The sequence below is a fragment of the Lichenostomus cassidix genome, chromosome 11 (assembly GCF_008360975.1).
Source record: "Lichenostomus cassidix isolate B80296 chromosome 11, HeHo_3.0, whole genome shotgun sequence".
In the NCBI taxonomy this organism is placed as follows: domain Eukaryota; kingdom Metazoa; phylum Chordata; class Aves; order Passeriformes; family Meliphagidae; genus Lichenostomus; species Lichenostomus cassidix.
Genome location: NC_139492.1, coordinates 12,311,518 through 12,326,425, shown reverse-complemented (window position 1 = coordinate 12,326,425; position 14,908 = coordinate 12,311,518). Strand labels below are relative to the sequence as shown.

The window sequence follows — 14,908 nt, the reverse complement described above, 5'->3', positions numbered from 1 at the left end:
CATTGGCAGCCATCTCCTGCACCATCTAAAAGGTGAGTGACGGGCAATGAGATGCTATGGAGGGAACCAGCAAGGATTTGGCTGGCACAGTTGCCATGCATCTTGTCTTTTTCTTGGAGCATGAAAATGATTTATATATTAATGGAAAAATTCATTCCCTGGAGTTATATTTCAGCTGCAATTACCTAGAACTGAAAAAATTCCAGTGGTGACTATTAAGAACTCTTCTGGGACAACTGGAACTACTGGAGAAAAACCCCAGCTGTCAGTTAAAATTTTTTGGAATGTATTTTAGTAATTGTGGAAGTTTAAGAACAAAGAAATGTTTCTGCAGCATTTTTAGAGAGGAAGGAAGGAAGCAAGGATGATGTTGGCAGCAAGACTGAGGGGAGAGGGTGGAATTCACAATGCTGTTTTGGCTTTGTAAGTTACCTCTTAGTTCAGTTCCCTGCCACTGCACACATCAGTGCTGGCTGAGCAGATGGAACTGAAACACTACAGCTCATTTGCCTTGAGTCCAGGGTTGTACTGGAATTGCAGATCAAAGAAAAGCAACATTGAAAAACAATTGAGAATGCCTGTGGCAGAAGGAATGTGCAGCACTGTGTGATGGTGTCAGTAAGTAAAGAGCACAGGGAAAAGTCTGCCAGATGAGCCTCTGGCTCCACCTGTACCCCTGCCTGGTGCTCGAGTTCTCTGTGCCTGAGATCTCTGCTGTTGGTCTGCAGCTCTGGTCAACAGGGAAGTGCCTTTTAATGTGAGGAGGCTTCTAAATGTATGTTCTGTTCTGATAAGCGAGCTTAAAATTATTATCTAGACAGTGTCTGGTAATACCTCTGAATAATACGACGAATTGTCTTGTGTCTCAGAGATGACTGTAATACATCTGTGGGGTAGTTTTACTTGCAGACAGCAGGTGGGTCTCACTTCTGGTCATGGGTATGAGCTTGCCCTCCAGTTTTAGGATACTAGTTTTAGGATACTATGAGCAGAGAGCAATGTTTCTCTAAGAGAATATTCATCAACATTCAAAGTCTCACAAAGCTGAGCTTTTGTTAATTCATCACAGTGCATCAGTTTTATAGAAAAGGTTTATTTCTCTTCCTCATGTTCATGAGCGTTGCACAGTAATTTTAAAAAGGGGCAGCTGCATGTTCAGATACTAATGATGGGTGCACTACCTAGACTCAGATCAATACATTGCTTCCAAAAACTTTTGGTTGAATCCCTGCACCTTATATAGGCACATTTTCATTATGCTTTGACTTTTCCAGATACTTGGTAATGTAGGAAAACTTAAATGTGACAGAGGAGCTTAAAAATAATAGAGAATGCAAAAAGAATAATTTAGTGCATTTATGTAGCAGAAGAAACTAATACAAACCCTTCAAAAGCTATCAGTTCCAAAATTTAATAAACAAAAGTAGTTTAACACACAATATACACGCATGGTGAATGCACCTGAAGGACATTTACCTGGATCTTAAACAGGAACAAACAGCTGTAAACTGAACACAATCTTCAGCCTGTAACTGCACCACACTCATTTTCAGGGACAATGATGGTCTTTTTAGGCTCTTCAAAGTCTGAAAGTTTACAACAGACAGTAGGTCACTGACCACAGAATGCTCAATGAAAGACATGAATACACAGCAGAGCACACCTCAAGTCATTTGTTTTTTGTGCAGAGAGCCCTGTATTAGCTGTATGTTCTGCATCAGTCCCAGAAAATCCTGTGTTTCAGTTGGTTCTGTCACAAAGCTTCTGTGCAGTGTTATGGAAAAGAAAATGCTCAATAATTTTGAAATTGAAACTTCTTGAGCAGTTTCCTTGAAAATAGGAATCAGCTCCTGAACAAATCCTGCTTTCAGTTAAAATGTAATTTAATGTAAACTTTCATAAACCAGAGATTGAGTAGATTTGTTGTGTGAATTATGTTTCTTGAAATTCTTCCCTGCCCTACCCCAACTCGGGGTATACTTTTGCTGTGCATGTACTACACAGGGGAGGTCTGGGTCTGGCACTGAGACTCCATTGGCCAGACTCCCTAATCCAGCAAAAACAGCCACCACTTTTGGCTGGATGAGGTGAGTTGAAGTCATGCTGTCAATGTACAAAGCATGACAGCTGGCCAAACTAAGCAAAAGGAGTGCACAGCCAAAAGCCTGGAGAAGAAGGAATCACGATGTTGTCGTTTTAGCAAGTGAGGAATTTTAACTCCTCTCTTGCAGCTTCATGGTAAATGGAAAAACTAAAATTGAATGAATTGCCAAGATTTAAAATTTGACAGTGCTGTAAGATGGATTGTAAAGTAACCATGTAGCTGAACCAAAGTTCCATACATATAAAATACTAATTTTGGACTGTGACCAAAGGCAGCAACTTTCCATTTGAAACAATTTAAAAAGGAGAGAAGTCCTGAAAATTGGAACCACACTATTGCAAGTTCTCCCATAAGCCAGTGTAAGGATTTGCAGATGTGGTGTTGTTGCAGATGAACAGATGCTACAGTATGTTTTTGTATACTCACCCTCTGTCAAATCTACCCAGCTGTCTTCTGTCTCAGGCAGAGGAACTGAGATTCCCATTGCTTTCCGGATTCCATAGGTACTGACAATATCACCTGGAGTCACTTGCTGGGCAAGTTCTTTCAGGTTATTGGTTACTCTCTCCGCTGGAAAATGTAAGAGGATGTGTTTATATGCTATATATAGACACAAAATTGCTGAACCACCCTGCAAACAGTTTAATTATTGAAGTACAAAGGGAACTATGTTAAATAATGTTTCTGCACCAAAGAGCTGTGCTGTGCTGTGTGCAGCCATGCAAAACGATCTGGGAACCAAACGAGATGGTTAACAAGAACAGGACAAATGAAACAGCTGCTGCCCAAGGCTTGCTGCCATCAAGAAACACCAGGAGTTAACAAGTAAGTTAATCAAACTTGGGCCACACTCAAGCAGCTGAGAGAGGGCTGGTGGCACCCACACAGCACTGGTGTTAGTAATAGCTGTATTTTGGGATTCAGCATGGAGCTTTGGATATAAACTAGAGAGGCTGTTCTTGTTGCTACAAATGCAGTTTTTCCTCAAGAAGGAAGCTGTAAGTAGTGAAACTTAGTATTTGATCTGGTTTAGACTTGGTGTAATACAAACTTGGTCGTATTTCTTCAATAATGGGGAATTTATCTAACCACATCAATGTGGTTTAACTTAGACCATGAATAGTGTTGCACAAGTTAGTTTTACTTGCAAAACACTCATTCTCTGTACAGAGTCTAGTCTTAGAGGGTTACCATTAACACAAGCTGTGTAATTTAATTGACCTGTAAGACAAGAAGCTTTGCTCAGATAATTAAAGAATGTGTGACTGGTATTCACTAGTGTAACACAAGACTGATAGCTAGATGCAACCTGGACCAAAGCCAGCCTTGCAATAAGAACTCGGTAATAGTTAAGCAACCCTTATTCAAAGATACTGCAAAACTCATGGAGTTATAGGTATTTGATTATGCCCATGGCATAGAGAGGCTCCAATCAGTTCTAGGGACATTTAAGAATAAAGATGAAATGCTTGTAATTACTGTTCAAAATTTTCATCTAGTTTTACATCCAAAAAAATTTAAATTAATCTTCTAGGCGTAACAGGGTGTGCCTGCACTATAGCCCTTGAGCTTTTTTCCTTCTTGGAGTTGATAGCAGTTGGGACTTGATGAATTCTGCAAGAATGATCAGAAAAAGTGTATTTACCCAAGTGCATTTCTCTGTAAGATGGACCCAGAAGACAAATCATATTAGGGGGTGGTTTTGTACTCAGTCGTTCATTTTGAGCATCCTGGAGTTCTCTGAGCAGCTTTGTTGTTTCATCAAGTTTCCTCTGGAATATTTCAGCCTCTGTTTAAAGAGAAAAAGAAAGGTCTAACTAGTAAGATCTAAGTAAAGTCTATTTACTTATTTTATGATATAAAATACTGTAAGGGGCTGAGAAACTGAAAGAATTACAAACATATATCAGAAGTATGACTACCAAGAAGACTCACCCTCAGAATCAAACTCTTCTATAGGCATGCCAAAGTTTGTAACTGCTTTTAGAGCTGTAAGTCTGTCGCTATTAGCAGTGTCCAACCTGGCAGCAATGTCAATTTCCATAATCTGGAAAAAAAAAAAGTCAGCAAGTAATACTTAGCTGAGTCTTGAAACAACGAAGTTGTCTGGGGAAGATCAGACTACAAGGTTAGTCTGCTCTACAAAAATAAAGTGAACATACAGAGGGAAAGCTGAAAAGACACCCTGTGAGACTTACTGTTCTACAGCTACTCTGTTTACTAGCCTATTTTAGACTCAAATAGAAAATGGCATCTGCAAAACCACTGGGGACATGCATAAATTGTTTAGTAACTTTAGAGCAGCATCCCAATTAAAAAACAATTTATAAATTCCTTCAGCTCACCTAAAGGAGATTTTATCAAAGATCTGAGGCAAAAATTCAAGGAATTTGGGCAGTGGCTGCAGATGAAGAGATGTGTCAGGAGAGCAGCCCTGGCCCTAGAACTACTTTCTGTAATTGAGCAAAGTTTGGGTGGAATAATGAGATCTATAAAGTGTTGCCTACAGGGGCACAAAGTGAGAACTTCTCAAAGACTGCTACATATCTTGTGGCATCTTACATTTACATGACAAGTTCACATTAAACCAAACCAGATTAAGATAGAAATAAAGTCATAGCTCCCAACAATCACAAACAGAAATATATAAGCATTTTCTTCCAGTTCTCTTGACAAACAGTTAAGACACAATGTTTTGGAGAATCTTACTCTCCTTGTGCCTACAAAGGGATGTGTCATTTTCACAAGTCACAGTGTGGCTGTACAGGCCTGAAAGCTGTAGGCAGTTTTGGATCTGTGAGCTTGGACAGGTTGGTTGGAGTAGTTAATATAGACAAATTTTACCTTTACATCTTTCATTGCATCATTTCTTTCATGTGGACCTTCAGCTTCCTCCAATGGCTTAATGAAAAAAGGATTTTTAAAGAAGGCATTAAAATTACTCTTTTAAATTCAAAGTAAAAATCTTACAAAGTGCAGAATTTTTAAAGGGAGGTAAATATGCAACGTCATAATGTGCATCCACTGTAAAGCAAGTTATAATGCAGCTATTTTTAGGGTCTTTCTTGGGGTGTTAATGTTTACTAAAATACATTTTTTCAGCTCAGGTTTTATTTTTCTTCGCAAAGCTCACAGTGATGTCACATCAGACACTATTTAATGGGGTGCAGGAAGAAGAGGAAGGGTGGTTATTAGAGGCTGGAATATTTTCTGTTTCTGTGTGTAATTTTATTTCTCTTAATACTGCCAAGAGTAAGTGGCCAAACCCTGTCTGTTTCTGTGTGTAATTTTATTTCTCTTAATACTGCCAAGAGTAAGTGGCCAAACCCTGTCAGTCAGTACCATTACTGGGTACTAGAAAAGAGCTAAACGTGTAATACTAAGGCAAGGTGTGAACTGAGAAAAAAAGGTGATATTGGTCCATGAACTATTAATTTAGGTAAACTTTGACCCAGTAGTAAAAGGCTACAATCTATTTATTTCAGTAGTTTGAACTGATTTGAAACTCAAAGCAATACTTTTAGTTAACAGGAACCGTTCTGAGGAGATTCTCAAATAATTCTTGGATGGTCAATTAATGCTGCCAAATGAGCCCCTTTGATTCCAGTTATGTTTAGCACAGCCAGGACTGGAATCTACTAGAATTTGAAGAGTTGCTGTTCAGTGTTTTTACACAGAACATATTTGAGTTTAAAAGCAGTGCACCAAGTAAAGGGAAAAACTAGATATTAATTCTCCTGAACTTAACAGTGGTTGCTAGGAATGACAAACTTTTCATGGAAAAGAAGAAAGCCTGTCAATGAGCACCTCATTTTTAAACAACTGCTTTTTGGAATAGGAGTTAGTGATAATAGGAATAGGACAGTGGACAAAAAATGGGTGATTATATCTCTATCTACAATGGGCTGTTAATATTCACATTTCACTAATTAACAATAGAATAATTCCTTTCCAGAAAATCCTGCCACTGGAAACAAAGATCAATCTTCACTTTCCAATTCTACCAGTTAAAAGGAAGCCCATCAATAGGATCAGCATCATCTATCCCTTGCTTTAGAGCTTCTGTGCTAAAACCAAAGAACAGACAGTACACAAATCCACTCTTACCAGTTCTAGTTCTCTGAGAGCTCTAGAATGTCCTCCTTTAGTTAAAACGTCAAGCAAACTATCAGCCATTAAGAGAGGGTAATCCTGGGACTTCATAAAAAAATCTTGAATACTAAAAGAATAAAGACAGTTAAGGTAGCTACTTTCATAGCAATTGTATTCAATTCAAATTTAATGTAAAAAAGTTACATAAAGTCAAACCAATACATGCAGCACAGAAAACACAAAAAGTAGCACAGGGTCTGATCTAAGTGGCTAGCTTTAATCATGCATGCCTTCTGCAGCTGAGGAGCCCATTCTGAATGGAATACTGGAAAACTTGGAAAAGTCAACTGCATCAGGCAGCTGCATCAACACGAAAGCAAACCTGCACAGGCACTTCACATTTACCCTGTATTAAAGTATTCCCCCATTTCCTATGAATTTATATCACTGTGCCTGCTCCTTGTGAAATTCTCATAAAACAAAGGGGCTCTGAAGTTTTTATAATCAAGAATAATAAACCAATAAGAATTCATTATTTTCATAAAGCTGTATTTCATTCAAAGCGTTAGTTATAAACACATCTAAGTTTAGACAGTGTGTTCCTAGGGATCAGTAGCATCAAAATTCTTCCATCTTGGCTCATTTCACTTTAGAGACAAGTTCTTCTATTAAAGTATTTGTTTCTTAAACAAACAAAACCCTGTGAACTATAAAGACACCAGTGCCATCACTCCACAGCAAAGACAGCCCATCCTGCAGAGCTGCACGTAACTACTTCTGTCCATGTAAGCTGTACTATGCATGCTGGTTTCTGGATTACCTGGAAGATCCTTGATTAGAGTCTTCCCCATATGTTGAGTAGATTAAGTCAGAATCTTCTTTGCTTATGTTGGCAAATGTCGAATCGTATGTTGGCGCATAGGAACTAAAGGGTCCATAATTCAAGTATGTCACTAATGAATAACAACAGTATTAATTATTATCATGCCTTGCATGCATCAGTCAGAAATGAGACAGGGCTGTAAAACAATCCCCAAAGAGAAACTTTAAAGGAATGTATTTCTTAAGGTGAAAACAAGCCTCACAGAACACCATCTGTTCACAATGTAACAACTTTTAGTAAAATCTAAATCAAATACATTTGTATTTGCAAATATGTCATTAACACCAGTGTGTGCCTTAGTACAACACCAACAGTCTGATACTGGAAACAGTTTCTCAGTTTCCCTCTTGCCCTTTTAAAGCTACCAAAACCCCTTCTCTATCTGGTAGTTTCTCTTATTATGAAGAATAAATATCTTGCCCCTTTTGTATGCATAAATTAAGATGGACTCTGTGATGTGCTGTTTAATTGTGTGACAGATACAAAGAATCATAAAAAGGTGTGGGTTGGAAGAGACCTTAAAGATCATCTAGTTCCAATGCCCCTGCCATGGGCAGGGACACATCATAATGTGCTTTATCTTTAGAAATCCTTAGCTCCAAATTGGCGTGCTAGTAACAAGATCAACACCCTTTGTTTATATAAGAAGGGCTTGTATTTTTTAAAAAATCAGCACTTACCTGGAGTAACCTTGTTTCTTTTATCTTCTTTGAACCCTTGTAACGTGTTAACTCCTGACTGAAGCCTGCCGGCTGTCATTCCCAGCTTTACAGGGCAGTAACCTGGTTCTACAATAGGATATATCAAAATACAGAAACAGAGAAGGCATGGGAAGATGTCTAAACTCATTTAATATCCTTAGCTAAAAATTCAGAAAAAACTGGACATGACTCTCAAAATGTGCTTTCCTATCCAAACACTTCACACTAAATGATCTGGGACCCAGACAGTTCCCAATTCTGAAACATCTGTGAGTCTGTGCATGGACCAGAATTAAGAGGATCCCAGGAAATTCTTCAGCAACAAAATTTACCTCCAGCAGCAAAAGTTTTCTTTTGCAAAAACAGCTGACACAAAACAGAGAAGCAGCAGCACTGAGGGCTCCCACCAGCTGCTCCCAACAACAGCCACAGCTGAGGCCCATCTATGTGATCCCTCAGCTGCAGCTTTTTCAATCCAGATCTTTATCAGACTGGAAAGAGGCACCCAGTTCTTGGCCAGGACTGGCCCATCTGCCCCTGCAAAGAAGCAGCAGAACAGGTAGGTGGAAGTAGCTTGTTACCTGAAGCATGCCAACTTACCTCCTGCAGCAAGGTCAACTGGATTAAGAAGGCCCAGAGTTGTTGTACCATCTGGTTTTCTTCTTTCAAATTCACACTGAAATAAGATCAGACTATTTTAATTTACACAGTAGTTGAAATTCCTTAAACTGATGAAAATGTTTAACGAAACTGTCCTACCTTCAGGAATAAGAAAGGAAATCAGTGACTCAGAAATGAGTGCTGCTCTAAATTTTTAATTTTGCTATAACTTTATTGGTACAGGCACAAGGAATTAAAATGTTTTGATAAATATTAATGTTTCTGCAGAGGCCAAGAGACAAAACATGTAGAAAATGAAACAGGCATAGTGTTACCAAACTGAGTTCCTTCTCCTGTAACATTAATAACCTTTGATCAGGTATGTGTCTGTTTCAGAACGATGAGATTTTTGCAGGTCAGATTTATTTTCTTCAGCTTCCCACTATTCATCCTTTTCTATTACTTTATTGAAAATTTCTGAAAAATTAAGCTCAACTTGCTCTGCTGATGAAATTTAACATGCATTCAAACAGTGCCTTTTTTAAAACCTTATGATGTTACATAGATGATCAATGGTGTAAAATGGTGTAAAACTACAGTAAAAGCAGATGTGGAGTGTCAACTGATGCAAGATGCCAAGGAAGCCTGGTTTATGAAAAAGGGAAATGAGCTACCAAATACCCCAGTACTTACCTGGCTGTTTGCAAGGCGCCTGGTTAACTTGCCTCCAGATTCCCTAACAATGCGATCAATCTGTTCTTGTTCCCTCTCCAAGCTATTGCTTCGTAATTTGTCTTCAAGCAGGTCTTTGTCCTTCCTGTGAACATACCCACAGAACTCAGTGACTAGCTGGAACACCAATGGGCTAAGTAACACAAAAGGATACTGTGACAATATTGTTTTAGTTAACTCTGCAATTAGTTTTGTAGCCAAAACAACTAACAACAAAAAAAAAAGTGCCATTGAATATGACAGTATTTAATACAGCTGGAGAACGCATGTGACAAAGGTTGACATGAGCAAATGTTATGTTAGTAACTGTAAAGGTCTCCCACAAAACTAAGGTGCTTTTTGTATATTAGATACTTTTAATTTTAGCATCTAGTGTTTACCTACCTAAATATTTACTATCTTCATAGCTGGTATTTCTAGATATGAAGAGCTATTTCAGGAAGTACACTTTCTGTAGCTAGGCAGCTGTATGTTTCAAATACAACTACTATGTAAACAAACAAAAAAGTAACTGAAGTTGACTAAATACCTTTTTGTACCAAAATGTTTAAAAGTTCACGTTTGTGACCTTTCTGCAAAACTATACTCATTCTGTGAAATGGACACTAAAATAGAAAACAATTGAAGGAATGGAGTTGATAAGCAGCACAAGCTTACCTACATGCAAAAATGATTGTACCATAAATGATTCTAAACTGATTTGGTTTTAGTATATGAGGATACATTATGTAAGTGTTGATTTCTTGAGAAGAAAATGTCTTTATGTATAAGAACTATCAGAAAGAGAAACCTAAATCCACAGGTCCCTAAGTCATCTTGTTTCAGCAGCATTTAAAAGGTGTATCCTATACTTAATTACTCAGACAATACTTCACCTTTTGTGTTCTTTGCTAGGTGATTTGAATGCTTTGGTGTCACCATCCATAGGGTCTCCTCTGTCTTTCCCAGAGCCATTTTCATCTTCTCCAGTTTGCTGCAGTTCTGTCTTGTCCTTCTGCTTCCTTGTCTTCTGCAGGTCAGCCATGAATTCTATACTTTGTTTCAGGCTCTGAATTCTCTCCTAAATAACATCAAAATCTTTCATTTGCTGATTCAATGAACCTTTTTGTAAACCATCCATAGAATCTGATTTTATTTCAGTTCTTTCTTTCTTACACTAGCAAATATAAACACAGGCTAGAAAGTGAAATACTAAATGCAACTGTTTCTACAATGACTGATCTGAAGCAGTACTAAAACGATGTACTATTTATATTCCAATATATAAGCATTTGACAAAAATCAAGCAAGTTTTTATTAATTTTCATGAGATCCCAGTAAAAGGGAATAAAGAGGAATCAAAAAAAGAAGCAGCATAATTTTTAATATTTTGGTTTGTATTTTTTGTTACCTGGCTAAGTATCTTCATCCCTGAGTGCAGCAGTTTTTTTGCAGCTTTGTAGTAAATGGTGTCTGGTTTGTTGTAAATCATTGCATTTGTACACATCAATTTGAAGTTATCCTGTACAAACATTAATGATTTTGGAATGAAAGTTAATTTAACAGTGTACTATACTGACATTGTTGCAAATGCAGTGTCTTGAGCTTTAGGGAAAAAAACTTTAAAGAACATTTTAAATGAAGGAATTCAAGAAATCTATTAAAAATGTAAACAGGAATAAGTATGTAAATTAGTTTTAAGACTTGAATCTATCAGCCCAACAAACATCATGAAAGTATTCCTAAGTGTTCAGTATTGTTTGTAGTTTTTAAAGTTTTAAGGGAAGCCCTCTTAGCTACAACTATCCACCTCCTGACCAATCAGCAGTCATTAAAAAAAAAAAAAAAAAGTGAAGCAACATAGCAAAGGTAATGAAAAACTGCAGTTCAAAACAGAATTATTACAAAAATACACCAAAGTTTTAGTTACAACGAAAAAATGTATACTGGTTTGAATTTCAACTGAGCCAAAAACTGCATTTCTATACTCACTGCAGAGCCTGTACAGGTGGATATGTTTTATGACATTCTCATCTATTTACAAATTTAAAATTAAAAACTAGCTAGAAACAGCTGTAACAACAGAGAATATTCTTCCAAAGTTTTGAAGAACTAAAGAAGAATGTGCAAGAAAATACAAGCAATACTATTAGCTAATGTCTGCCTAATTGTTAATTACACACAAATTACAACTTTCAGGTCCTCATCTAGCCCAGTAAAGAACTAGAGTATTTCTGAAGAAGAAAGTAAAACAAGCTAGGCCCCACATCTTTTAAAAGCTTTAGGATTCTTTCAAAACAAGCCCTTAAATCCATTAGATACACCACAGCACCAGGATAAGTGGTTGCTGCCAACAAGACCAAGCTCATTGTACCTTCACTTGTTGATCTACATGACTACATTAGCCTGGAAGAAGTAATAGACAGGCAACGGCAATAAATTTACCACTCCTTTGGTTTTTGAGAGGCAATACAAGTTAAAAGAGCAGTCTGACAGAAATGCTAACATTTTAATTCTCAACTAAAGACCTATAATGACAGGCTGAAGGACAAACTGACAGGTTTCATGTAATCCTGCACAAAACCTGAAACCACCTGCATCTTTTTGAGATGCACATTTACAAACCAGAAGTGTTTTCTCTTTTACTGTCAGAACTTTCTTGCTCACAAAAATGCAAGAAACATTTCTTCAGGCAGAAGTACTGGCTCTTTTTGGCATCTTTATATTTTCATAAAATACCAAACTTCAAGTCAATTGAGCATAGTACATCTCTGTAGTCAAAACAAAACTCCAGGCATTACCTTTAATTCTTCTATGGACTGGTACCCATTGTTCTTGATCTTCTCTTTCATGGTACTAAAATCCATTGGGTTTTTAATGATCATGGAATAGCCAGGGGCAATAAAGTCAGTCACAGGAAATGAAAAGAAAGAACTTGGATCCTTTCTGTTAAGAAATGAAAGACAGTTTTTTATATTTCAACTTATAACAAAGAACATACGGAGTTTGGAATTAAATAGAAAGGAAAGAACTAAGCTGAAAAGGAATCAGAACTATAAAGACAGAAATAGCTTGTGTCAGCATAATCTTTCACTTTCAAGGTGAAAAAGATCTCATATGCCAACCCAGATACCAAAAAAGTGCTACAAATGTATTTTAGAAGTTATTTCTAAATTTTGATAACTACCTGCATTCCCAAGAAGATAAAAAAACCCAAACTTTTTTTTTAAGGTTTTGGATTTTAATGAAGGGGTTTTATACTTTATATAATTAATTAAAAAATAAAAGAAATATATATAATAAGAATATTCTTGTCATTCATCGCTTACTCTGAAATTATCAGAAGGGAAGAGGTAGGGTTCAAAATCAAAAGTGCTGCTCCTTTTTGTATGCATGGAAAGGGAGCCAAAACTAACACAGGCATTTTTTGATAGTTTAAGTTTTCTGAAACTGACAGCACACGTAGGCCTTGAAAACTTAAGGGTAAGAGAAAACTTGCCAACAAAGTTTCAAGCTCAATCTGGTGAGACAGCTAAAGCGAAAGATCTTTCAACTACTCTTCTACAAGACACTTTTAAAGTCAAGGAAGATTATATTAAATAACTAACTCCTTGAAAAAACTGCAGACTTGATTGTTTTAATCAAAAGACATTTGGTCAGTAAGACAGTAAGAGTTTTCAAGTGCATACTTCCTTTTTATAGTAAATAATGCTAAAATAGGAGAACTCAAGGTAAAAGAAGCTTTGGCAAGTTGATTACAAAATCTCGTGCCTTTCTTTCACAATGTTCCCCTAATGAAATCATCACATTACTGGAAAGTTGTTACGGTTTTGAAAGCTTTTTAAAACTACTATGAACTTGAAACTGGAGGTGTTCACAAGAAGCCTAAGCTGAAGAGAAGTTCTAAGCACACATTACATTCTTAAACTAGCACTTTCATTCCTAAAACAGCCCTCTCTGTAATATATTTACCAATAATATTTTCCCTCTGCTTTGTATGTGCTCCTTCCCTTACTGTATGTTATTTTCATTTCAGAGCTCTGCAAGCCTGAAGCACAGACATTACCTCTGCAGCTGTCTCATGAGTTGATTCAGAGCTTCCTGAAGTGGTGTCTGCTCCACCTCTAGACCAAAAACAAGGCAGGGGGGAGAAAGGGTGTGAGACAGAATGAACTGCAAGAGATATTAAACTTCCAAGATATCCCACATCAACTAAACAAAACTGATGCAACTTGAGAATTCAGTATGAAAGACAAGGATACGATGGCAAACCCCACAATACACATAGGGCAGCTACTTTTCTTATTGCCCGTACTTGATAGTCTGCTCACTCTGACAGAAGCACCAGATACTACTCTGAAAAAGAAGTCTACAGTAACCTAATTCCAAGCTTTTGTATGAAATGGAGAAAAACACTGAGATAGCAAAAAATGTCAAGTCACTTGCTATAGAAACAAAGAACAAAAAACCATGAGTCAATTACAGAAAATACGAATTAACAAGAGAAATTTCTTTTTTCCCCCCTACCTTCCTGCTTTGACAAAGTGCTTGTCAGTGGCTTCTCTGGTGACAAGTCCATTCTGATGGGGGTCTGACATTTCACTTCCTGTTCTCCCTCACTGTCTCCATGGTCTCGATCTCGTTTCTTTTTATCCTCCTGGAAAGATTGTTATGGAAATGTAAGAGCATCTGCAAACCATGCATTATTACTGTACATAATGCTCTCTGTATTTTTCAAGAACACCTCACAAAGTTTAAAAAATAAGAATTGTTTCTGTTTAAAAATTCTGTATTCTTTATGTACTGTCTCCACCTGCTGGACACTGAAATAATTCAGCCATACAAAACAATGTATCACTGAATTAGTTTTTTTAGAAAATGTGACAACTATCTGGTGTGTGTCCTTTAAAAATGGGACAGAAATGCCTCATACACTGAGTTTGAATGTATTGCAGTTTAAGGATACAAGTTACAGCCATATCTGCTGACCTTTTGATGTAAAATCTAGAGAAAGTAAAAACATTTTTTTTTTTTGCTAAAATGCAGTAGCATGAACACACCTTAACCTTTCTCCTTCTTTTCTCCTTTTCTTCTCCAGGCACTTGTTTTTCTCCTTTCTTTCTCTTTTTCCTTTTTCTGTCCTTGTGTTTTTCATGTTCAGATTTGTCTTCGTAGAGGCTGGAATCAAGTCCTGCATTTCCAGTAGAGAGTTCAGCAACTTCATTTCCTCCGACTTTCAGCACCAGCTTCAGTGGCTTTTCTACGTATTCTTAAACCAGCAGAGAAACAAGCTGTGTGAGTACCAAAGAAAACACACTCCCGTCCTGAATAACCCAGCGCGATCCCTCCGCTGCCTCTGGCTTCTCCCAGAGGCTGTCACCGCACCATTTCCTCATTTCCAGCCCTGGCGGTCGGTTCTCCCCGCGCAGAGCCGAGCCCGCCGCCCAGCTCCCCAGCCAGCCCGCCGGCGGAGCGAGGCCCGCGCAGCCTCAGCCCGCAGCGTTCAAACCGCCCCGGCGCTGGGCCCGGCGGGGCGGGGCGGCCGCTGCCGGGGGCCGGAGGGACCGCGTCCGCTTTGGGCCGCGCGGCCCGGCGGCCTCTGCCCGCCCACCCCCGTGGGGACCCACCCTCGTAGGGATGTTTGTCCGACTTGTGCTTCTTGTGCTTCTTCCCCATGGCACCGGCGCGGCCCGCCCGGGAGAGGCCGCGCTGCTGAGGCGGAGCCCGGCCCGGCCCGGGAGCAGGCGATGGCGGCCGCGCAGCGCCCCCTGGCGGTGTGGAGGTCTGGCGCAGGCGCGGTGGCGGGCGGTGTGAGGC

At 38.5% G+C, this 14,908-nt stretch overlaps 1 protein-coding gene across 1 annotated transcript; it reads right to left on the bottom strand.

The window, feature by feature from the left end:
- Window positions 1–1,077: 1,077 nt before the first annotated feature.
- BRD7 (bromodomain containing 7) lies at window positions 1,078–14,878 on the bottom strand. Its single transcript, XM_085071901.1, has 17 exons — window positions 14,719–14,878; window positions 14,152–14,360; window positions 13,619–13,748; window positions 13,158–13,215; window positions 11,893–12,037; window positions 10,503–10,613; window positions 9,988–10,172; window positions 9,074–9,197; window positions 8,381–8,456; window positions 7,760–7,867; window positions 7,017–7,149; window positions 6,212–6,323; window positions 4,949–5,005; window positions 4,040–4,151; window positions 3,750–3,893; window positions 2,531–2,674; window positions 1,078–1,586 (listed from the first exon to the last, which is right to left on the bottom strand). Exons 1-17 carry the CDS (start codon window positions 14,765–14,767, stop codon window positions 1,522–1,524), a joined length of 1,962 nt encoding a protein of 653 aa, XP_084928027.1. The 5' UTR covers window positions 14,768–14,878; the 3' UTR covers window positions 1,078–1,521.
- Between the last annotated feature and the right edge of the window lie 30 nt (window positions 14,879–14,908).